General features: G+C 37.5%; 1 protein-coding gene across 4 annotated transcripts in view; it reads left to right on the forward strand.

Annotated features, from left to right (window-relative positions):
- The window catches only part of ARFIP1 (ADP ribosylation factor interacting protein 1), a 30,114-nt gene extending 3,915 nt beyond the window's left edge, over window positions 1-26,199 (forward strand). The window contains exons 2-7 of one of the 4 annotated variants that reach the window (XM_039379887.1): window positions 407-486; window positions 7,200-7,301; window positions 15,640-15,754; window positions 18,248-18,343; window positions 19,770-19,879; window positions 24,825-26,199. In XM_039379887.1, coding sequence (XP_039235821.1) covers window positions 409-486; window positions 7,200-7,301; window positions 15,640-15,754; window positions 18,248-18,343; window positions 19,770-19,879; window positions 24,825-25,061 — 738 coding nt within the window. In that variant the 5' untranslated portion in view covers window positions 407-408 and the 3' untranslated portion in view covers window positions 25,062-26,199. Of the gene's footprint in view, window positions 1-378; window positions 487-7,199; window positions 7,302-15,639; window positions 15,755-18,247; window positions 18,344-19,769; window positions 19,880-24,824 lie in introns of those variants that run through there. The other 3 variants (XM_039379886.1, XM_039379888.1, XM_039379889.1) reach the window with 3 other exon arrangements.
- Window positions 26,200-26,205: the final 6 nt, after the last annotated feature.

The following is a 26,205-nucleotide window of genomic DNA, read 5'->3' on the forward strand; positions in this document are numbered from 1 at the left end:
GCAGCTTAGTAGGTTTCAGTGGCTTAGCATCAATATAAACTTGCAATATTTGGATAAGTTTCATGTAAACAAAGTAGCGATCTTTGCAATGGTAGTCAGTGTATTGTTGCAGGTGACAGTATACATCAGCTGAAGAACCTTGTTTGACTTCCTAGGTTTTATGTTGCAAGCTTAGTCGTCTGTGTGGGGGAAGGTTGCTTTGGCAGTGGAAATTTATAGTAGATTGTATTCCTAGTCTCTGTTAGATTTGTGGAGAGCTGAAGGCATCAAAGGGAGGAGGTTTCACTTTGGTTTAGCAGAACTTGTAAAAGAAGTGTTTTCTGAAAGCCTGCCTCAGTTTCTGTGAGGTTCAGCGCCCAGCTCCTTTCACATCAATTAATGCATGCCAAACCTATTTGGTTTTCAGGTATGTCAGAACACAGCAGCGAATCCACAACACTTGATGAGTCTCACCCTGCTGCAGAAGAGGTCCAGTCTGGCTCTGAGGTGATTGGGTGATAGTTATATAAGTGTAAAATCAACCAATCCTAACAACAGTTTCAGACTACCAAAAATTCTACATAGCACAGTGGTATTAGTATGGGGCTACGAGCTCACGCACAGCATCTTGAGTGGGTGGGTTGGTTTTGAGACACTATTAAGAACATTCTGATTAATTCATAGTGAAGGATTGCTTCAGCCAGTAGTCTGTTGCTGTGCTGTATTTGTTTTGTAAGTTGAATAGATTTAGGCATGGATTCTGAAATGTGTAAGTACTGGAGGGAAAAGGATTGGTATTTGAAAAGCAACAATCTGTGTAATCTCACTACAACAAGGTATTCTATCTACTGCTGAAGTAGTGAATTTTTTTTTTTCTTGGGAGCAGAGACAGCTTGTTCCTTCTTTATGGAGAAGTCTGTGACATTTTGAAATTATGAACAAATTCCTAAGGTTCCTAATATTATTTAGCTGATCAGAATGTGTTTGGGAGGCTGTTTCAGAAAAATAAACATTTTTGTGACTGTTCTAGAGTAAAAATGAAGAAACTAATGCTGATTTTATCACTATTAGAGTTTCAATGCCAGTTAATTGTTTTTAAACTTTTAGAAAAACAGTATAGTGATTCCACAGCTATTTAGCATATCTCCAAATCTGATATTTGTAAACAGATACGTGCAAAGAAAATACTGATTGTTACTGAAGGATGATTCTATTTTTTTCTAAATAAAAAGTCCATCTTCAGCGTCATGTTTTTCTGTAATGCTTGTGTCATTCATGCTTAATACATCAATACAAATTTAGGAACTTATTAAGATTTACTTCAGGCTGTTTCTACATATGATAATTTTTCTTCTGAGGATTCAATTTCTGCCTTGTTTAAGCCAGCTGTGGGTTACACTTGCCAAAGGGGCACTTGATTCAGCAATCATACTCACTGTTTCAACAGAAGTACTGTTGTGGTTTGATGCTTTAGTTTTCTCTCAGATCAATAAGCTCACCATGATTGTGTGAGGTTACAGGAACACACATGCAGAGGTAAAGAGAAATGACTGCTTGTTTTTGGTAGTAGCCTACAGTTGAGTAAGTATTTTGAGGTATTGCACTGCTAAAGTAAGCTGATGCTGTGGCCAAGAGCAGTCCTTTATTCTCAATATATTCTTATTGCATTATTACCCCCTCAGTTTCATAGGTGCAAGTGTAGGACCCATGTGATGAACTGTTTTGGGGAACTGATGTGAGTGGAAAAATTATCCATCCTCTTTTTGAGCACAGGTCACCTTCTTTTAACCTGCAGTGTTTCTGGAATCTTGTTTGCTGTACAGATACATTGCTCTGGCTCAGGGAAGAGGTGAAGGAATGGTGAAAGCTGATAGGAGGAAGAGTTGGGGAAAAGGGCAAGGACTTTTTTTGACAACAGTGTTAGCTTAAACTGTTGACTAAAATGCAGGCAGTGGTTTCTTGTTATGTCTGAGTCAAATTAGCAGCTTATCCCACTTCCCCTTTTCAGCTGCTCGTTTCACGTCTTTGGTACTTACCTCACTGCAAACTGATTCAACTCACTGACACTGGAAAATTAACCTGGTGAAAAGGTCCATTGCCAGGTTAGTGAGTTGTGTGTGGTGACTGCAGTCAGGTGAGTGGTTCAGAGGTGGGACACTGTGTGGCTCACAGTAGGGACTGGAAAAGTAGAGTGGTGAAATGTCCTCCTTTCAGCAAAGGAAAATTATGTTACAGTTCAAACATAGCGTGAAACTGAAGTTAGCAAGTAATTTTTTGCTTTTTCTGAACTACATACATAGTTTGACTCAAGTAGGAATGCCTAAAAAAATAGGTGAATTGCTACTAGGTTGTAGTAGATTTCAGAAGTTGTCCAGAGAAGCTGATGAGTTTGGTTTTTTAATATATGTATTTGCTAGAGACGTGCGTATGCCTGAGTGTGTATATCTTTGAATAAATGTATAAAAATATATCAATGTCAATATTTGCAAGGTGATTTGAGACTGTTGATGAAAAGCACCGAAGCCAAGTATTTGTTTTGCCTTTAGTTAAATTTAGAGGTGCATTTTTGTTTGTGATCCCTGCCAAACAAAACGTATTCTCTGACAGTACAGGAGTTCCCCTTTGCACTGTGTTCTCTGATAATTTGCAGAAAGAAGACCAAAAGTATCTGTGTTAGCCTATGCCAATGTTTCCGTATTGTGCAGGTGGCTGTGACAGGCCAAGCCTTTGAACAATACCACACTTGACCGTGTCAAGTAGAAGTGTGGTTCCTAGCAGTCTTAGAGCTTAAGCAGATGAGAGATTCAGAGCAAGCTTAAGAAGCTTGATCTATTGGGCAGATTTCCTAAATGAAAATCTAATATGATACATAACTAGAACATTTGATCTGGTGGTGTTGTGTAGCAATTCCCTGTGAAGAGTAGGGAGTTGGACTTGATGATCCTTATAGGTCCTTTCCAACTTGAGATATTCTATATTTTATGAAATTAAACAAATTAGTGTTTTAGAAGTACTTATAAAGTAAGCATAGACCTTTTGGTGTGCTTCAGTATCTTCATTTACTTAAAGGCTACAAGGTTTGAGTTTATTCAGTTGTATTAAGAATGACCTAAAAAAAAAGTTCTGTTCTCTGGTTGTGGGTGAAGACTGGGCGGTGTGAAGAATTTGGTATGCTAGGCCAATGTGAATATATGGCATAGGAGGTATTCCTTGCCAGTGCTGAAAGAAGATACTTGCTGGATCTTAAATGAGAGAGATTGATGGGATAAGTTAGTGTGTTATGAAGTCACCATTTCCTTGAATTTATAGCACACTTTTTCTTAAATGATTTTAAAATTCTTCTCTCTGTATTTAGATTTTTTTTTTAACAAGCTGTGCCTAAATGTTTAGCTGCTTATTCTAGGGAAAGGTTTCATAAAGCACTATTTTTGAAAGGGTAGCATTCAATTCAGTTCTACTAAGTTAGTTGTAGAGAGTATTTATCCTCAAAGGGGGGAAATGTATCACCTCAGGTGGTATTTTTTGGGTGTACTTAGACAGCTTGTAGTTGATATGCAGGGTTCTTAGAGTGGCTTGTCACAGAACCACAGAATCAACCAGGTTGGGAAAGACCTCTGAGATCATCGAGTCCAACGCATGACCCAACACGACCCTGTCAACTAGACCATGGCACTCAGTGCTACATCCAGTCTCTTCTTAAATACCTCTAGGGACGGTGACTCTACCACGTCCCTGGGCAGCCCATTTCAATATCTGATCACTCTCTCTGTAAAGAATTTCTTTCTCATGTCTGACCGAAACCTCCCCTGGCACAGTTTAAGACTGTGCCCTCTTGACCTTCTTCTGGTTGCCTGGGAGAAGAGACCACTGCCCACCCTGCTCCAACCTCCATTCAGGTAGTTGTAGAGAGTGATAAAGTCTTCCCTGAGCCTCCTCTTCTCCAGGCTGAACAACCCCAGCTCCGTCAGCCTCTCCTCATAGGACTTGTGCTCGAGTCCTGTCCCAGCCTCGTTGCCCTTCTTTGGACACTCTCCAGCCCCTCAGTGTCCTTCCTAAACTGAAGGACCCAGAACAAACACAGTACTCAAGGTGCGGCCTAACCAGTGCTGAGTACAGGGGCGGAATCACTGCCCTGGACCTGTTGGCCACACTGTTCCTGATACAGGCCAAGATGCCATTGGCCTTGTCCACCTGGGCACACTGCTGGCTCATGTTCAGCTTTCTGTTCATTAGAACTCTCAGGTCCCTTTCTGCCTGGTCGCTCTCCAGCCGCTCTGTCCCCAGCCTGTAGTGCTGCATGGGGTTGTTGCGGCCAAAGTGCAGGACCTGGCACTTGGCCTTGTTAAACATCGTACCACTGGATTCAGCCCATTTATCCAGCCTGTTCAGGTCCCTCTGCAGAGCCCTCCTACCCTCCAGCAGATTGACACACTCCCCCAACTTGGTGTCATCTGCAGACTTGTTGATGGTGGACTCAATCCCCTTGTCCAGATCATCAGTAAAGATATTAAACAGGACTGGTCCAACACTGATCTCTGGGGGACACCACTAGTGACCGGCCACCAGCTGGATGCAGCACCGTTCACCACCACTCTCTGGGCCCGGCCCTCCAGCCAATTCTTAATTCAGCACAGAGTACACCTGGACTGCCAGCTTTTCCAGGAGTATGCTGTGGGAGATGGTGTCAAAGGCTTTGCTGAAGTCCAGTAGACTACATCCCCAGCCTTCCCTTCATCCACCAGGTGGGTCACCTGATCATAAAAGGAGATCAGGTTGGTCAGACAGGACCTGCACTTCCTAAGCCTGTGCTGACTGGGTCTGATCCCCTGTCCGTCCTGTAGGTGCTGTGTTATCGCACATAACCTTGCCAGGCACCAAGGTTGGGCTGACAGGCCTGTAGTTTCCCAGGTCTTCCTTCTGGCCCTTCTTGTGGGTGGGTGTCACATTAGCCACCTTCCAATCATCTGGGACCTCCCCAGTGAGCCAGGACTGGTGATAAATGATAGAGAGCAGCTTGGCGAGCTCTTCTGCCAGTTCTTCATCACCCTAGGATGGATCCCATCTGATCCCATAGGCTTGTGAGAATCCAGGTGGCTCAGCAGGTCACTAACTTCTTCCTCCTGGATTACAGGGGGGCTATTTGGCTCCCGGTTGCTGTCTACCAGCCCAGGAAGCCAGTTGTCCTGAGGACAACCTGTCGTCTTGTTGAAAACTGAGGCAAAGAAGGTGTTCATTACCCTAGCCTTCTCCTCATCTTTGCAACTATGTTTCCCTCCGTGTCCAACAAAGAATGGAGGTTTACCTTGCCCCTCCTTTTCCTACCGATGTATTTTAAAAACCACTTTTTGTTGTCCTTAACCGAAGTGGCCAGATTAAGTTCAAATTGTGCTTTTACCTCTCAAATTTTCTTTCTACGTGACCTAACTACATTCTTAAACACTACGTGAGTTGCCTACCCTTTTTTCCAAAGGCGATAGACTCTCTTTTTCCCCCTAATTTCCTGTAAAATCTCCCTGTTCAGGCAGGCCGATCTTCCCCACTGGCTCGCCTTTCAGCACATAGGGCTGGCCTGCTCCTGCGCCTTCAAGATTTCTTTTTTGAAGTGTGTCCATCCTTCCTGGTCCCCTTTGTTTTTAGGGTTGTTTCCCAAGGTACTCTCCTTGTTCTTTCTCTTCTCTGCATGGGTAAAAGGCAGTGTTCATTCAGAACTTGGTGGACATTTTTATGCTGCCAATTGAAGAAGCTTATTACACATTCAGATTTTGTCATAGATACCAAAGGAAGTTCGAGTTGTGACCTCTGCTTCAAAAGACCAGCTGAGGTGAAGTCTCAGTAATTTACATTTTTTGGAAGAAGTTATGGTAGCAAAGCTTTGAAAGCTATCTGGAGTTGGAGAAGCACGTTTATTGGAGCCCACAGACAGTGCCTAGTTAGAAAAAAGCTGAGAGGCCTCAAAACTTACTGAGGAAATCAATCTCACTAATGTAAATGAAGTGTTGATACATGAAAATGGAGGAAATATTAGCAATGGGATATGACGGAAGATGTTGCCAAATTAGAATGATGTAGGTGATGCTCAGTAAGTACCAGTAAAATCTTTGTGTTACATTGTTATCCTGTAAAGCTTCATGGGTGGTTGGAGAAGCTGCTGGTACTTCAGCCTTGTCTCAGGCTGGTTCTCTTCCTGACCCTTAGACTGAAAAGAACTAGTTTGGTTTGATGATTTAGGAGCTTTAAGGGAAGAAAGGTACCTATTCTCAAGTACCTGTTGATGGTATACCTTGTCTTGCCAGTCTTGCACAAGTGCATGGGCTGGTTTGAAGACTTCAGACAACTTTTATGTAAGTAATTGAACAAACACTGCCTTGGTTGTGTGTTGATTTTTCTACTGTTTACACTTTAGATGACTAATGAAGCTGCCTTGCAGAGGTAGGAGTAGCTTTTTGAAAGGGATGAAATTTTCAGTGTCTCTTCATTTTGGAGAGTGTTAGGGTGCCATTCTCCCTTCAGGTGCTTGTAAATGATGTGCGGTTCTCCTGGGAATGTCTCTTCTAGGTTATACCTTAGGTCATTTTTGAAATCAGTAGTTTCACAGCTGCTGCTACTGTTCATGATGCAACTGCATTTGAAAGTAACTTTGATTCTTGAATTCCGTTGGTGCTTTTGAGTTCTTTCAGTGCTTCTGCATTTCACTTCCAAGTGTGCTGCTGTTGACTGCATAAGAGTTGCATACCAACACTTTAGTCAGAAGGTGGCACTATGTTATGGCTAAATAAGAAGCAACTTAAACTATTTTAAGGTTTGGAATCATAGCTTTTCTTGTAACACATGAACTCACTGCACTTTTCTAGTATTTATTGCTGTTTATAGCTAGTACAATTTTTTTTAGCTAAGCTCACCTTTTTTATAGTTTGAGACACAGAAACTAAGGCTCAAGTGTGCATGGAAAACATTTGTCTGGCCCCACGCCTCATTTGTGTCTTACTCCCCCAATATCAGTGAGCTAAATTTTAGTGTTTCTTTTCTCTTAGATCTTTAAGTTACTTCTGACTGAGCTGTGCTAATGTGTAACTGTGATTTGGGGATGTGATTAAACAAATGTATGCAGACCGAGTATATCAGAATATTTCCAATAGGAGTTTGAAATAAAGTCAACTGTTTTCATAGGGATTACTCACTGGATATTTAAGACAAATCACCTGTTTCTTCTTATACTGTAGGAAAGTGCAATGGCTCAGGAGTCTCCCAAAAATTCAGCAGCAGAAATTCCTGTGACTAGCAATGGACAGCTGGAAGATTCTCATGAGCACAGCTTTAACAGGGTAAGAATTTTCTTCGCTGTCTGCCGAAGTATCATTATCAGAAATGCTGAAGTTACAATGCAGGGCGTACCAGACTTCACTTGAGGTTTTCTGGAGGTTTAATGGAAAAACTCCTTTGAAGCTCATAGATCATTGTTAAAGTTGACATAGCATAGTGTCATCACACATTGTAATAATCTTTTTTGTATAAAAGACATGTTAACCGTGGCAAATTTTGATTCCTTCCCCTAACCTTGATTCGTATGGATCAGTTTCCCTTGCGTTCAGACATCCAGCAGAGAGCGCCATGGTACAGCTTATGGAATTCGGGGTTGGGTTTCTTTTCTTTTTCTTTGATTTTCATTTGGAAATACGAAGACTAGTTAATTGTCCACGTTTATTTGACATCTGCTGAGACTTAGATTTTAAGGAAATCTCTGAGTTTTAACAGTCCCATACTGACTTGCACTGCAGGATTATTTTTAAAATGAATGCTTAGCAGAACTTCAACATTTTATTCTGTCCTACTAAAATGCTGATTAGAGGGGACAACCCTTATAAGTTCAAAACCAAATTACATATACATGCCGAATATTGATACAATAAGAATTTGCCTAATTTTGTCTTCTATTTTTACTTTAATGTAAAAAGGCCTTCAAAGATGATAAATTATTGTTAAAGTTGACTAAAAAAAAAACAAAGCACATACTGCACATTGCAGTGCAAGGTATATTAGTAATGATTTTTTTTTCCTGAATGCTAAAAGGTGTAAAGTACTGGGTACTCTGTAGTATGCAATCAAGTGTATGCATTTCTAATTATTGATTCTGAGCCTTGAGAGTACTGATTTTTAATCCAGGAATTTTATTCATAAGACAGAAAAATGGCATTTAAATATATTTACTAAAATTATGGTTTAAAACATGTATAATTTTAATTATAAATATTCTATTTAAATGTGTATAAATGTGTATTTTAAGAAATAAAAAAAATAAAATATATCGTGAAAACAAGATCTGAGACCATTTGACTATGATTGTAGGGTAGCTGTATAGTGAGCATGGCTGTAAAAAAAAGTGTAAAACTTCATGAGATGGAAATGCATTCATATTAAAAATACTGCACTTGTTACTGGGCATTTTTTCTGCTTCTGATGTATGGGGATTTTTTTTATGAATAGCACTGTAATGAGGGAAGGGTTATGTTTCTTAAGATTTGTCATTCAACTAAGCTCTATCAGTAGCATAATGTAAAAATTGGGACAGTATCTAATGAAATAAAATTAAAACTACATTTCTATAAAGATGTACATATGCCTAAGTGGACATTAGGAAATGTATCTTGAAGTAGTAATGAATTTGGGTTCACCTCGAAGTAGAGAAACAGATTTACTATTTTTAAGCTACTGCTGCTGTGACTTGACTGCTGTCGAAGTTACCTTTTCCTTACATTACGGTTGCTTCTTCAGTGTAGTGCATGCAATACTTACGGACAGCAAGTGGAACCTGCACTCCTGTTCAGTCGAAATGTAAAGGTGAAATTTTAAGGTAGTTTCTGTCTATGACCATATATATATATATATATTAAAAAAACTTGGAGTAGGTTTTTGCTCGCATGCTAATGATTTTGTTGGCTTGAAGTCAACTATATTTTGAAACTTCTACTTCCACAAAAGTGGGTCAGATATTTGGTCAAATTGCAGAAAACTTACACTATGCAAGCAAAGTTGAACTTGTTGCTGTAATTATTTCTCAGTGCTTATTCTGAGATCAATGAAGAAGTGCACTTCAATTATTTTTTTGAACTGTCTTATACAAGTTAACACCCGCATGTGTGACCTAAACTCAGAGTATGTGATAAACAGGACTTCTTATAAACAAAACAAAGAAAACAAACTTCTTGGAATTAACATCTAGGTCTGTTTACTAATCTGGTAGTCTTGAATTCTAGTATTTAGTCTTCTATTCATCTTGATTCATGTTTGTTATTTCTAATGCTTAATGCTGTGCTTTCTCTTTTTTTCCTTGCCAGATAATTTTTTTTTTAACTTAAAGCAATATATGCATTGCACCACAAAATTTCTCTGCTGAGTTTTCAGGGGTCATTTTTCCTATCAACTTACAGAAATGACAAGCCAAGTACTTATTTTTATGAGGTTGCTTAAGAAAGGGGCAGGAAACCACGACTATTTTAATTTGAATTGTTATCACAGTGCTTGGTAAGAGTATGTGACCACAGTAGAGTTTAGAGCACTCAAATTCCAATATACTGATATTGATTGCACCTTCTTTAGGAGCTGGAGAACAAGGTTATTTTGGCTTCCTGCTTTTTTATTTTTATAATCAGGTACATGTTCATCTAGGTGTTTTACAATTCAGAATGTAAACAATAAAATACCATTTATTCTGTATTTTTTTGTCTTCTACAGCTATTTTGCGATGAAGACTTGAGCAGCTTAGATTGTATGTTTTTGATAGACTGAGTAAAGAGGTAGTTGTACAACCTTTTTCTTAGATTTCTTTAATGACAACACTACACTTTCCTCTAGACTCATGTTCTAGTTAGCACTTCCATCTGACCTCAGGCTGCTCAGGCTTGAAAGTGCACATTTATTTTTCAGCAAATGCAGTATTAGTATGCACTCAAGCGTGAGAAGTATTTAATTTTTGCAAGGCAGTGCAGTGTTGCTCCTCCTTTGAAGAAAAGACTCCTCCTTTAGTTTTGCAGAACATCAGACAGCATAGATTGTCACAATGTCATTTCAGAAGGAAGCATGTTAGTTCCAATCTTGTGGGAATGTGATATAGCACAAATTGATGCATCTTCTTGGTATAAAGCATACATACAAGGTAACTTAAATAAATGTTTTCCTACCTGTAAAATCTCATTCAGAAATATGCTGCTACATTCTAATTCTATAATAAAACATGCCCGTGGAATTCCAACAAGTTTTGTCCTGCCTGTATGATGGATGGAAACTCTTTAACTAAAAAAAGCTGTAGCTTCAGTCATCATTGGATCAAATATCTAATGTTCTTTCATTAAGAAAAAGCTTGACCCAGTGCTTTCCAGCTCTCTGAGCTCTGTTGGAACTCACTTAAGCTTTAAGAACTTGGTGTATAGAACGGTTTGTGAATATTTGAGTATTACTGGTTTATATAATTCACGTTTTTGTTTCACTTATCCCTGACTTCTAGTTTTCCTGCCATGCTGTTATAATTATGTGATTAGCACATTGGTGTTTTAATGTCACTGTGGGGATTGAGAGCTGAGATTTGTAGGAAGGAGTGAGGAAGTATATTATTTCTATTTTCTATTTCTATATTCAATAACACGGCATACAGTGTGAAAGCTGCATAGGATTAAATTTAATTTTTCAGAAAACTGTTTGGTCTGCCTGTAAAGATACTCAAGCAGCTTTAAGTGATTTGTTACATTTAAACTATTGTATAAAATCTATATGACATTCATATCAGTTTGAGTCTCTGAATTGGTTGTTTCAATTGTTTCCTTTTAACTTCAGCATAGACTCTTTTTCATGGATCTTACTGTACTCTTATGGGAACAAAATCATTGTTAAACATGTATATAATACCAGTAATAAACTTCAGGCTGCAAAAGATAAATCAACTGTATTGTGTCTTCAATTTATCTTATTAGAATTATGAAATAAGCTCTGGAATCTGATGAATCTGAATGCCCGTGTTCAGTATCTTGTTCTGTAATTTTATTGCCAGACTGCACAAATAGACAAGGTCAATTCTTTTTTGTCTTTTGCCTTCTGAAAAAAAGACACCAGCCTTGTCACTCACATTCTGCCTGCAACATCTGAGTTCATCTCTTAGGTTTTACTAGGTTCACTGACATAGTCAGATTTTGGTAATTATAGTTTAATTAATGTAGGCTGATTTAAAATTCATTTCTGTGTGTCAGTTCTAGAAAACTGTTTTCAGGAAATAAAACAAAAAAGTCAAGTGGTCTTCGTACAGTCTGAAAAACCAAAAATATGCATGTTAATGATGAGAGTAGAAGGGAAACTAATTTAAAACTGGATTGCAGTGTTAGGTGAATCAAAAGGGATATGGTAGAAGGGGTCTTTTGAGTGAAGAACAATGTATTGGAGAATACATGTATTTATGCTTGAATTTAAACTGATTGGAGGATCTAGTGGCTTAATGGAAAATAGGAACTGAGTGATGTAATAGGGCGAAGAGAAGAAGAAAATGCTGAATATGTACAAGGAGCTGTACTTGTGCATGACTTTGGATAAGAAGTTAAAGTTCAGAGCCCATCTATCTTACTGGATAGATGTTATGTGTATATACACAGCTTTCTGTATCATTGGACTTTAAACTGTGAACTTTACAATAAGATGGGTTGCAAATTTTTCCTGAAGGCAACTGGAGTCATCCATCATTAAAAAATTTCTAAATCAAATTGCATATAGTGGCCTGAGTTTAAAAAATAAACAAGCATATGATTGGTCCCGGTTTAGTTGCTCCACATATATTTATTGAACGAGCTAGTGATGTGGGGTTTTAAAAACAAGGTAGTAAAGGCAAGTAAAACCATTTCTGTTAAACCTACTGCTGGTACTAAGGAGAAGATAATGCTTAGTCATGCATTAATAATGGACTGGCATAACTAAGAAATTAATACAGTGATACCTCCTTAGTTGCTCCTTAGTTAAATAAGTTTCTTCAAAATAAGCAAGTTTTGGCTAGGTTGGTTTCTACTGTTGGGGAAAATACAGTTCTGGTCTTTCCCTTCTTCATTTTAGATTAATATGGATAGCATGGATGGGAAGTATTGTTTTGAAAATAGTCTTGTAATTCAGCCAACATTCCTTCATGAACATGTGTTCTGAGTGACTTCTTTGCTGTGTCTACTGTCTCGACAGGATTGCTATGTCAAAAATGCATACTGGTACCTCTAGATGATCTGTATAATAGACTGATAATATCCCTGTTAGGGTTGTGTAAATAAGGCTAACCTGACTAAAACATGTTTAGTTTAATGTGGTGATTTGAAGTAATTAAAATGGGATTTTAACAAATGGTTGAAGTGGCTTAAATGTTCTGTGTCACCTAAGTTTGGACTGTCTTGAGCAGACCTAATTAAGTTAGTGCAGCTGTTCTGTGTCCCTATATTTCATGCTTTGCTTCTTTGAGCCTTAAGCATGCTAAATGGCTGAGAGTGGGATAGGTAGTCCAGCATTTAACTCCTTGGGAAACTTCTGAGCTGTGTTTTTTTATACCTCTAGCTCTGTGTCTCAGTGAAGTTACAATACTGAAATACTTTTTCTAGAAGATAATTGCATAAACAATGTCATAGAATTGAAAATTACGAAAGAAGCGTCTTTCTCTTTAGTTTTTGGTAATGGTGATCTGTTAACAGATTTGTGGTTTTGCAATGTATCAACAAATTTTGATCAATTCTAGAGACTTGGACTTACCTTTTACAAAGAGAGGGAGAAATCTTACACTTAGCTAAAAGAGCAGTATGTTGTCAAAATATAATCACCTTACTGTAGTAGGGGAATCTGTCCTCCCTAAGTTATCCTTTGTAAATTTTTGAAGGGATAAATTGCTGGATCAGTATGATTACAGGGTTTTTTGCTAGCTTTTTTGTTTATCTACACTTCTGTAAAAAGAAAAGGCAAGCACAATCAATTGTAAGAATGACATGTCAAAAATTGAAGTTTACATGCAGCACTGTTTATCCACTGAACAGTAACTTGCATGTTTATAAGTAACAAAAAGGTATTGTTTTGATAGTTACTGACTTTGATGACAGTTCTGGTCATGTATGCTATGATAGGTCTTTCTTTTAAATTCTTATGCAAGGATGGCGTTCTTCATCAGGATATATTTGAACTCGTTAACAAGTGTTTAAAAAGAGGTTTGAATGCAGTTCTTTAGACTGAACTTTGCCTTTTTGACAGTGAAAAAAATTAGATCTCTTGGAACAAATACATGTGTGTGTACATACACATATGCATATATTTATGTAAAACACCCTGGTGTGTATATATATAGACAGTTGGAGATATTAATAATTTTCATAATCCAAATACCAAGTTTTTATTGAAGAGAAAGATGTGTTGTGATATTCTGGTTTATTTAGCATTACAGTTGGTCCAGCCTCTGTTTAGCTTCAAATTAGAATTACATTGAATGTACAGAGTACTACAATTGCTTAAGTTTATGTCTAAACTTTTATCTTTAAAAAGCAGATGTTCTGCATTTTAACATTAAATACAGATGATTGCTTAGATTCCTATTGCAAACATGCTTAAGCAGGTTAGCTGTCTACATTTGTTTGGCTACGGGTTTAGATATTTCTGAAAACTACAAGGCGCCAAGGTGCCTTGAGGAAAAAAATAATTCATGCCATGTCCTTTTTGTTAAATCAGTGCATCTTCTCTGCAATCTAGTTATCCTTTTTCAAGTCTCTCTAATTTTTCAGCGTCTGGTGACTTGCTACATTTTGAGTTAAATGGACTCTGTGCATTAGCTAAACTAAGTTGAAGCAAAGGCTTTCCGTGGTACCACCAACTGCGAGTACTTAAATGGAAGCACCAGTGTTAAGTCAGTTGTGAAGACTGAAAACAGTATGTATCCGATGTTGCGATATGCTTAATTTGTGAGATCAGGTTCTGCACGTGACTACTATTTGTTGTTCATGCTGGATGATTTCTTTGTTTTGCGCTTGGGGTTTTTTTGTTTTGTTTTTGTATAATGCCTTAGATACACAAATATGGCATACTTTATTATTAGCCAGTTCATGTAAGTAAAAATATGACTGTAGGACTTGGTTACCCTGTTTGCAGTAACATCCTGGGTTTTTAACGTTAGCAAGATTTCTCTGTCCATTCATATGTTTGTAGCTCTTCCTTTTTTTCCTCTTCCCAGGAGTTTATCCTAAACTAAAGACACCTAACTAAATCTGTGGGGATGTGATCGTGTGATCCAAAGCCACTTATTGACAATCTGAGCCTCTAGGCAGTACCATTCTTATGCACTATCCCGCTTCTGGTTTGTGGATCAAGCAACTACAGTAATAGGTCAAACATGAATTGGATTTTAAAGGTTGTGTTTTCTTTGTAATTAGAAGCATTGCATATATCATAAACAGTTACTACACCTTAAAGCTATCTGTAGCTTTTCTGTGCAAATTTCACTAGTGCTCCTCTATACTTTTTCCACTTTTTTGCCTCTGTATGAAAGCAGAGGGGATGCAAAAAAGTACCTGACTCCAGACACTGGCAGTTTTCCAATTTCTTCATGTTTTATTTTTGTAACTGTATTTTACTGTTTTCCTTTCACTTCCACAGTAGTTTTTCAGACACTTCTTACTTTTATGAATTAATGGTTTTAAATTGCTTTAAAACCTGAACTTATTTTAAAGCACTAAATATAATTCCGTAACACCAGAGGCTTAAACCTCAGTCAGAAGGCTGGAAATATAGTCCAGGAAACCTTAGCAGGAGCTATTTGTAGAGCTGGGCAAGACAGCAAAAATGGGCAATGGGGATGGCGTGTGAATTGTGGTGTATGGATTCATAGTTCATGATGTATGGATTTATAGGCCTGCTTTGGGTTTCAGCGAAGACTTCAGTTGCTTGAAAGTTGGTTGTAGTAGTTAATCTAGTTCTCCAAAGTTAAACAAGGCGATCTTAAGCAATTTTAAATCAATGACTTTCAAAAGCAATCAGAAGTAAATGGCAGCTTTATGCTGTGAGCACTTGTGATGTAGGCTCAAAAGGAAGCTGTTGAAGTGATGCCTTTCCAGATGTTTCTCCCGTGTCAAATATTAAAAAGATTTCATGTGCTATTTATAAAAAATAAGGATGCTATGATTTTTAAAGCTATTTCTTGCTTAGAGTGATTTTTTTTTTTTTTTTAATCTTTAACATTATGATAATTGCTTCCACATTTTTGGTTTTTAAGATGTTGTCTGCTTGATAGTCTTAGATCATTCTGCACCCCTGTCAGTCCAGTTTTTAACTGGAAGCTTTATTAAACTGATATGCTTGCTTGGACCAGCTTCAGACCATATAACATGATGTTTCAGGCCACGGTTTTGGTAACTGCTGCTCTAAGAGATGGTATTCTAGTTGTTCATCAATATAACAAAAAAGTCTAGAATACATACTCAGGCTATACTTACAGTGTTTCTCTTTCATTTATGTTTTATTTGTGTAGCAGTAGAATGCTGTGACACCAACGAGGACATTCCAGGCTAAAGACTGAATTGCTTGTCTGAGAGCTGCTGAAATTGCATTTTAATACTTTTGAGTCACTTTAATTATTTTTTTTTAACATTAACTTTCTTTTTTTATTCAAATATTTTCAAGGACTTGAAATATTCGTTACCAGTTGGACTTGGACTTTCTGAAACCAAAATAACATCTCGTGGCTTTGACAGTGCCAAAGAGGGAGTTGTTGAGGCAGGACCATTTCCAAGTAAAGGTAAATGCTTTTTTGTATTTCTCAGTTTAAAATCTTTAGGCATGTTTTTGCATGGTCAGGAACACAATGTTCTGTAGCTGCTTTGAGCAGTTTGGTGTAAATGTACACATTGAGATTTGCATTAGTGACAACCAGTTTATCATCTCTGGTAGCTGGGTTGTTAAAATACAGAATATATGCTACACTTGCAGTATCAGTCAAGGGACTAGAGGAAACTACTTAGTGTTAAATTGGTATGCATTTACAAGAAGGGAGGTCCTTGAGCACCTTGAACTGCTGTCAGGCTGAAGAATTGTACTGTTACATTGTGTAGAAGTTTTCTTTAAATTTTGCAGGGTGTTATTCTGATTTGAAACATAACTGGAGAGTTATTTTTCTTCACTTACCTAGAGCAAATTATTAGGTGGAATTCTTCTTTGTTGTATTAATGTATGCCTTAGAGAGTCTAAGCTGGTATCAAACAATGAGAAATACAAAGTGATAAACAAGCCAATAATGTCAGTGTTTCCTATCTGTCAAAAAGCAATAGAATACCATAATACAGTATGTGCAAATGATATTTGATGAATTATGTAGCTTTGACAGTTTCTGAATTTGAAAGGTTGGAAATTATCTCAAATGCATAGCTGTGAAAATCAGTCTCTTTGTAGTCATAGATTTAATTTTCATTTTCCTTCATTTCCTGTTTGGTGAAATTCTTTGCTTAGGAAAACAGTGATTTATATGCTGTACATTACATATATTACAAAGTGAATGTTATGTTTCTTTAGCTTTGAAATTAGCAAAATATCTAGCTAAAAACTGGGCAGATGGCAAACTGCTCACCATTTTTGCCTTTTTATATTGTATTAGCAGGATAACTGTTGCAGCTGTTAAGTGCATTAGCCTATAAGGGAAATGTGTATAATATGCGTTTAAAGCTACTCTAATATGTTTGAAATGCAAATGTTCTGTGAAAATTTTTGTATACAAATTATGAGCTTTGGACACTTTGGATGTCATAGTTTCCCTCCAAGGATATTTTCTTCAGATTTTTCCTGATGTTCTAATAAAATCAGACAGAGAGAAGTGATAAAACCTAGGACTTCCTGTGAAAGTATGGACAAAACCTGAATGATTGCCCTATTTCTAAAAATTCTGTTTTAGTGCCTCTACTAGGGCTTCATTTTTGAATGCAGAGTAGACAATACTGGAGGGGAAGGGCTTTTAGGATTTGGGAGATGTTGAATGATGAAGCATGCATAAGGCTGCATTAATACTCTGTCAAATGATAAGGATTTTTTAACTGCTTGTCTTGGCTCGCTTGCTGAAATGATTCAGTCTTGAGGCCTTTAGCAGGATCTTGCAGTCAAACTTCTACGCCTGGATGAATCCAATTGCAGCTCTTATGCAATGTATTGCTACAGGAGAACACAGCAAGTGAGCTGTCTTTGTCTCATTTTTCTGTGCAGTTGGATCCAAATCATTGGATTTACTTAACCCCATGTTAGTAGTGCTCTGTAGTATGTGTAAAAGACAAAAGCTAATTGTTGATCCAGTTACTTTGAGTGGTGTTTTGGTGTTCCTGATAACTAAATTTTGTTGAAACCACTAATGTTCAGGTTTGATTTCCTTTCCTCTCGTTATTACACTGTTAGCCCTGAAGTACATTGGAATTTTTCAGCAAAAGTAATAAAAGTTCCCCCCCAGTACAGGGGTCACTCATCACTACAGAGAAAAAGCTAATTTGTTTGGCTGGTTTTTAAATCCTGAAAATTTCATAAGGATGCCACTTCAAATTTATCTGTTATGATAGAGTGGCAAAGCTCTGAAAAGCATAATCCTAAAACAGCTTAGAGAACACACAGAGTGCATGTCATTTAAAGTTAGTTGGGTTTTGTTTGGTTGAGTTTTTTTAAGAGAAAAAGCAAGTGATGTAAAATCTTTCTTTTGAGAATGAGCTTACACACTTCCACAGCTAATGACTCCTATGATCTTCAGTATAACTTACTGCTGCGTGTTTACACTGACTAAAGAGTCAATGTCACTGAAGTGTATCTGAAGCTGGCTGAGATTTCAGAGCTTACTTCACCTCTTAATGCTTTGAGTACCATTCAGTGACAGCGCAGAGTCAAATCTACCTGGACCTAAAAAAGGATGTTTCAGCTGTAGAAACTGTATATAACAATCGTACATGGAATTTCTGTTTATGGTATGTACTTTACTGATGAAGCTGTCAGTTGTGCTTTGATTACTCTTACAGAAAAAAAAAATCGTCATCATGATGCAGAGAAAAAGATTAAATCATGAAAACTTGGCATAGTTCACATGGACAGCTGCACCTCTTAAAAAGCATTTCCATCAGAAATTACAGCACCTTTTCTGTGGATGCTTCTGTTGTTGCTGAAGCAAATGTTTCTTTGTTTTGAAAAAAAACCCCATGTCTGTGTAAAAGTGTGCGTTGATTTCTATGGGAAGATGATGGATTTTCATGGTTAAATGTCCCCTTTTCAGGTTCCTCAGCATCACCCAAATCATCTGTTATATCTCCTAGCAGTGCAGCAGCTAGCAGACTGGCTGGACAAGGTTGTGATTTAATTATTCCCACAGGTATCAAAGCACTGAGTGGATAACGCCCTCGTCTCTGCTGACAATGTACTAACCCCTCCACATCTCTAATAATTTGATTTACTATTAGTTGGAAATTCAACTTCTGGGGTTTTTTGATGGCTCTCATTTCTGACTTTTAACAGTTCACAAAGTAACCTCTGCTTTCCTCTCTGTCAGCTGCTTTTACTCTGTAAAATTAGAAATATAACTACCAAATATTAATAATAACAGTTAAAAACCAACTGAAATAGAAGAGACCAAAATCTTTTATTTAGGTTAAAACTGAAACTTTTGGATTTTTTTGCCAAAATGATCACATATTCCAATCAACTAGACTATGGAGGCAGCCATTAGGAATTCACAACACCCAAACTAGGCTTTGCCACTTGACTCATTTTGTGCCTCTGGGCAAATTACTTAACATCTTAGTCTGTTTCCTCCTGTATAAAAGGAGAAAACTTGCTCAGTGGCCTCATAAGGGTGTTGAGAGGGTTAGTTACTTTATGTTTGCACAGCATTTTGAAGATGTAAAGAACATAGTAGGATGCTAAAGGAGTATCTTGAGGCATCTGTATAGACTTTTTTCCAAAATCTTGCTTACAAAAATAACTTGGCAAGGCTAAGGTGACTGTAAGTAGCAGTAGGGATTAGAGTTGGGAGTAGTCAGAATTGTACATGAAAAAATAAAATGTTGCTTAAAAGTTACTATTTTTAGCAGTTTCTAGTATTTAGTACACTAGGAATTACTTTTGCAAAACTGAAACATAGAATTCACGATATCTCATACTAGCTTGAAAATGCTGAGTAAGGGCAATTTATGTGTAGTGATTGGCCCTGGATATTTTAATATGTTGCTTTAAATCTGCTCTTTGTTGATACTTCCATACTGGTGGTTTGTAGAATTAATTGTTCCTAATACAATGAGCTAATAAAATTGAAATAAGTAAGATATTGATTGAACGCAACTTCTGGAAAGGATGGTGCTCACTGGAAAAGATTAAAAAAACCCTGTACTTTGGGACAACAGTTTTTATATGCCAATAATTTTCATTTAATGGCCTGCAGGTTGTAAACAGACTTTTAGAATGGCTAAATCCAACAGGATGTTCAGCTGTTGGAGGTTTAAAACATAGCTTAAGTAATAAGTGTCTCAAAAGCTGTTTTAAGGTTGGTTAGTAAGACATGCATTCAGTAAGCTTTGTGCAGCCTATTACTACAAGAAATACTGGGATATAAAATATGTTTTATATCAGTTTTAAAATAAGTCTTTCTTTCTGGAAGTGATTTTGAGATCTGCTTATTCATCTTCAGTTCATACTGTCACCTTGCTCTGCTTTTGCACAAATCTTACATACCTCCTATTAATCCTTTATAAAAAAACCAAACAAAAACCCCAAATCCAAGGCCTTTGCTTTGTCTGACACAGGGAGCAGGGCTCAGCAGAAGAGTGGGCCTGTTGTGTTAGCAGATGAAGTAAAGAATCCAGCGATGGAGAAACTGGAATTGGTGAGAAAGTGGAGCCTAAACACTTACAAGGTATGCAAGCCATGTATTTGTGTGTGTGTATGTATGTATTCTAGAAATGAGTTTGCTACTAGGTAGGACCAGAGCTGTATCAAAGTCATCTGTTGTTGTAGTGAGCATAAGCAAGAATGTGTAGGGAGGGTTTAGTTTTCTTTCAAGGGTAGCGTTCTTTGTTAGCCTTTTTAAATCCCTAGTTTTAAGTGGAAAATCTTTCATAGGTGTTACTGATTTAGCAAGATAAAGGATGTTCTGTTTCTAATGTCCCCTTCATCATTCAGAATGTACAGATTTCAGCACTAAAGCTTGCAATTAAATCTTTTTACCATTTTTGAGTTGATTGCTAATACAATAAAATTTTAGCTGAGATGAAAACTTGGTCAGGCCCATTTACAAGTTCCGTATATCTTAACTGCTGTTCTGATGTTCTGTCTTGGCTGTTTGTTTTTTGTTAGTGTTGTAGTTGTTGTTTAAATTCATGTGTGTTTTATATGCTGCTGCTTTGTGATCATTTGGGATTTGATGAAATTAAAACAATAACATAAGAATAATGAAAAGGTTCTTAAAGCACACCAGTTTACCAGAAGTGACTCTCATTAAAAAGCCATAAGATAAGGAGCAATTGTCAGGGAATATATTCCTGTCAAGAGTTTTAAACAAAGACAAATTTTGAAAAACAGCTTTTTGTTATGCCTGCAACTTAAATGACAGAGTTGTGGAGAGGTGGTTTGTGCATCAGTCAGATCTGTATCAAACCATGAAGAAATGGAGAATCTGTGGAAAAGAAAGTCTGAATCCCTCCAGTGATCTTTAAGTCTGGATAAGGACTTTTTCCCCAGTGAGAATGGGAAGCAGAGATGGAGACATTCTACCCACTAATAAATGTTTATGCCGTCTTTCTGTTAGAATCAGAAGTTTCCTTTTTTTAATGTCTAATTAAATGGCTTCTAGGTTTTCTACTTTTCTTGTCATCTAAATTTCGTAGCAACTGCAGAAGTTGCAGGCCAGCGGTATCCTGGGGTACATTAGGAAGAGCACTGCCAACAGGTCAGGGGGAGCTGATCCTGCCCCACTGGAGTGCTGTGTCCAGTTCTGGGCTTCTCGGTACAAGAGAGATACGGAGCTCCTGGAGTGTGTCCCATGGAGAGCAACAAAGATGATTAAGGGATTGGTGCATCCCTCTTACAAAGGAAAGGGAGCTGGGTCTGTTCAGCCTCGAGACAACTGAGAGAGGACCTCATCAGTGTCTATAAGTATCTGAAGGAAGGGTGTCAAGAGGATGGAGCCAGGCTCTTCTTGGTGGTGCCAAGCAATAGGACAAGAGGCAGTGGTCAGAAACTGATGTGCAGGAAGTTCCACAGTGCCCTGTGCTCTACGGTGACCATGCTTGAGCAGGGAGGTTGGACCAGATGACTCACTGTGGTTGGTCCCTTCCAACCTGACCTATTCTGTGATTCAGCTGCTCTGGAGTGTGCTGTGGTCCAATTGGAATACGTGCTATTCAGCAGAAGCCTTTCTTTAAAATTCTCTTGTCTGTTGAATGTTGACTCTTGGGATCGAAGCTCTTATACCACAACTAAATGGGACAGGACTTGACCTTATTCTCTCTTTTTGGTACCTTGATTTAGAAAAAAAAAAAACAAAAAAGTCTCCCAGTGTCTCTTTCAACTGCAAAATGATTCTAAACTCACTGACATGAACCAACAACCAGAGGAGTAGTGAAAAATGTTGGGAAAAGTGGTCTTGGATCCTTGTTCAGAGCATTTTGTCTTTGGCTGTAGTCTTTGCGAAGTCTGGATTTTTAGATTCCTTTCGTGGCTTAAGCCTCCCTCTCCCTCAATTTCAGAATCCCACCATTTATGGCATAGCAAACAAAGACTAGCACTTTCAGAAAAGTAAATGAATGTTTTCTTGAAATCTATTCCCAAACATGCCCAAGGAGATATGGCAATTGTGGTCTGTCTAGAATCTCATATTGACTTCTTGTATGCTCTTTTTTGGAGGAAGAGTATTGTTCAGAGACCTTATGAATTCATTTTGAGTTGAGGGAGTATTACGGAAATGGACCTGGAGATGCCATACATTTGAAAGCACTTCATAAGTAGACTATGTACAAAATGCATATTTAATATGGTTAAGGACAGTATTTAAGTTTGTGGACATAGTGCTTTCCATCAGGAAGATCATGGGAAGAAGTCTCCTCCTTATCTCATAATAGCTAATTGTTCATAGGTTAGAAGATGAAGAAATAAAGGGCAGGAGTAAATGGTTAGGAGGAAGTCAGCACTGAGATTAATATCCCTGCTATTCAATGTACCAGACATTAATCTACAAGTGGAGTTAGTGGTGAAACTTGATGTTAGGAAGTTCTTTAGGAATTTTGTATGAGTAGTTCCTATGCCATGGTGTCTGTATCAGGAGTTGTGAAATCTAAATTATTGGATATGCTCAGAAGCCATTCCCATCTGTGAATGCCTTTGCAACTGTTGTCCCCTGTCACTCTTCCCAGTTGTATGCTCCCTAGTAATCATGAGTTAGTGTCAAAAGAAATTGCCCTTCTTTCCTTAGTCTACTGACAAGATCTTTTTCTGTTCTTTTTTCTGCCCCACCCTTCCCCTTTGGATGAGAAAGAGGTTTTCAGTTTAGCAACAAGATTTAGGCACAGGAAAGTCATGAGTCTTCTTGACTTTCAGTAATTCTAACAAAAAGCTTATCTTTTTCATACAACTTCCTAAACTTTGAGGGGGAAAAAAAAGCAAGCCTGTTTTACAAACCTCTCTAGGAGTGGGCAGTTAGTGGAACCTTTATTTCTGAGACATGCCCAGTAGTGTCTCTGTTCATTTTCAACATATGCAATTTAAAGTATATTTCTCTTAAATGTATTTTGGTGGGGGTCTTTTTCTTTGAGTTGTTTTTCTTAAGCTTTGCATTGGGTGACTTCATTTTGAGTAACATGGTCTTATTCATAACAGTTTTCTTTATAGATACTTTTAGAACAAAGCACAGTGGAATTAATGTGTGGAATTTTCTTTGTTTGCTAGTGAGACTATACAGGAACTTGTGTGTTCGTACTAGTCTGCTTAGAACCGGAGTAATTCAAAACAGATAGGGGCATCTTCTTTATCTTTCACTACATCTGAGTTTAACAAAGTATGCAGTGTATGTCTTTCCAATTACTGATTTTTCCTAATTTGTCACTGCTGGCCATTTTTAGGTGTTTTGCTGTAACTTCTGAAGCAAATACCCCTTGGTTGAAAATAATGTCTTCATTTGTAATTTATTCTTTCTTCCAGAAATGTTGCCTTCCATGATTCAGATTTTTCTCCTGCATTTCCATGGAGGTGTGCATGTGTGTGCCTCAGCTTTTTTGCAAAATAGCCAAAATTTGGCCATTACTTCCATAGTTCTTAGTGAAAGGTTTATTTATGCTTTGAGCACACGTATTGCTAAGCTGTATTTTGCAATTTCTGTTGGAGACTTTGGTGGTAAACATGTATTCTATGTTACAATTTGTTATGCTCTCCCAAATTTCTGATGCTTGACAGACAAATATCACCTAGATTAGCTGTGCTTTTTCTTGTGAATTAGTTGAATCTAATTAAGTAGCCCAAATAGTCTGTACCTTCTGACCTAAAGCTTATGAGTCATGACTAGCTTGTTCTGCTTGATCATTCTTGTGTCTTTCCTGTGTTCATCTATTACATTTAGAAAGGACATAAAAGTTCTAGCAGGTTAAATGTGTGTCTCCTCTGGACATGAGACTGGAATAAACAAAAGTCCTTGAACTGGGAAACCTGGGAAATCCAGTGCTGGTAGTGTATTTGGGGAGTATAATATAAGGTAGGCTTGGGCATTATTTCACAAAAAAAAAATAGCAACTTTGCACTTAGTTTAAGTCCTTTCAGAGTAGTTGTGGCCTTGACTACTAAGTTTATTTCCTTGTAATTTTTGTTTCTGCCATAATTTTTAGTTTGTTTATATTGATTATCTCTTCACCTCTTGGGACCACAGATTAACTTCGAGTAACTTACTATAGCAGTAAATAATTCCTGCTTTTCATAGAGAAATTGTATGGCTTTGCCACACATCTGCTTTGCAAAAGGCTTCTCTGTGTCTCAGTCAAGGGAAACCCCAGTGTGCGTCTTGGGAGGCTCGCTGCCAAGCTGGGCTTCAATCTCTGGCAGAGGTCACAGATAAGTGGAATGTGGTAGCAGCCTGTTCTGTCACAGCCATACACAGGGTGAAAGTGTCTATGGCCTTATAAGAGCACATTTTCTGCTCACTGTGTTAGTGAACTGCGAATTTCTAAGAATTTGACTTATGACGGAAAAGGAAGTCTTTCTGAGACAATCATCTCCATTTTATAGACTTGTAAATAAGAAGTGCGTTTTAATACTTTTGTGTATTTCTTAGTAGGAGCTGCCAGTTTTCTAGTCAGCTTTCAAAAACGTGCTGAAAACCACCACCTTGTGACTTCCCCCCTAAAAAATACTCAAAAATAACATTTTTGGAAAGCACAGCATGGATGTTCTGGAATTGGATAATTGGTAGACAAAGCCCAAAAGATTACTAACTAGATATTTTTATGCAGAATAGTAATGCTCCTATTAACTGACTTCAATGCAGTAGGCTAAAATGCTTCTTTTAACTTAATGAGATTCACCAAACCTATAAAGAGATAAGTGTTTTTTTACTTGAGAAACAATTAGTTATGCTCTTGATTTGCTAACTTGAATATTCATCTTAGTAGGAGTTGAGACTTGTCCAACTGTTCTTGCTGAGTCCTGATAAACTTCTAAAGAGTGTGTTGTTTTTTCAGTTTGTTGTGCAAACTTATATTGGGAGGGGTGATTGTGAAAGAATTTGTGTGTAATTATACGTCCCTTGAAGCTGAAAATGGGTGTATGCTGTGTTGTCTTGAATATACTTGATTCTTTATAATTTAATATTTTCTCTGCAGTGTACACGTCAGATCATCTCTGAAAAACTGGGCCGTGGCTCAAGAACAGTAGATCTGGAACTAGAAGCTCAAATTGATATATTGAGAGATAACAAAAAAAAATATGAACATATCTTGAGACTGGCACAGACGCTGTCCACGCAGCTCTTCCAGATGGTACATACCCAAAGGCAACTTGGAGATGCATTTGCTGACCTGAGTTTGAAATCATTGGAACTTCATGTAAGACTTTTATAGTGTTAAAAAAATACAGTGGCAGAGATGAAGATAAGCCTAAATGACTTGTGCAGGGCATATAGTAGTTAGCAGCAACTTTTATAAACATTGTAGTTAATAACATATTACGTGCTCTGTGTGTCAAAAGCCTATGTAATTCACTTAAAACTATAGGAAATTATTGAAATTACTGTAGTTCTTTGTTTCTTAAACATTTGCCTCTAGTTGATGGTTGGACTCAAGAACTGACAACCTTGCTTTGTAGAGAAGATGCATTTTACTATTAATTTTGATTCTAATGAAATGTCATCAAAGTGTTCCACAGTATTACGTAATTTCAATTACAGGATGTCTTTGGGGAATGTGCCTGGGAGTAAGTAGATTAGGGCACATTACTTCACTTGTGCACATTGAATGTGAGTAAATTATTTTTCTGTAGCATATTTAAGCATTTTGATTTCATCTCAAAGTCCTTTTTCAATCAGAATTTTCCTACTAATAGGACTAATCTGTATTCTTATGTTGTCTGGAGTTGCTGAGCAAGAGAGGCAATCTTTAGATATCTGGGCTGTTATGATTCCGTGGTTTAGAAGTTAATGTAACACTGGCACTTTCTGTTGCCAATAATAAAACTGTCTGCTGTAAAGAGAGAAAAGGTAGATGTTGCTTACAAAGTAGAGTAGCTGGCCTGCTTTTATATTGCTTGTTCTGTACTTGGAAAGTTAAAGCAGTATTATTTGGAAAACCAGTATTAAGTGGCTTATGATTCTCTAAAACATAGCTGCTGGAACAGCTCAAAATATCTTTGTGATTTTAAAAACATCTTTCTTTTCTTAATTGTCTTTTACCATTGAGTTTTAAGGGAGGAGGTGGAGTTCTTGCTTGCACAGAGGAACCTTAAGTGATAGCTAGCTGAAAAACATTGAGACTCCTACACTGGCATACAGGAATTTTTAATATTAATCTGACAGATGAAAATCTGTGAATGTAGAGCATTTCTAGCAGCTAAGAAATTAAATTATCTGCTAAAAGAAGCTTTTAATAATCAGTTTACTCTTGACACAAATACGGGCGTGTGGTTTGGGGCAAAACTTACTGATTGTTATAAAATATGTGCTGAAGCTGGATGTTTCTTCCAGAACTTGGATGAAATCTGGCGTCAAAC

This window comes from Pipra filicauda, unplaced genomic scaffold (assembly GCF_003945595.2).
Source record: "Pipra filicauda isolate LSUMZ 115617 unplaced genomic scaffold, ASM394559v2 scaffold17_size4572894_pilon, whole genome shotgun sequence".
Lineage (NCBI taxonomy): Eukaryota > Metazoa > Chordata > Aves > Passeriformes > Pipridae > Pipra > Pipra filicauda.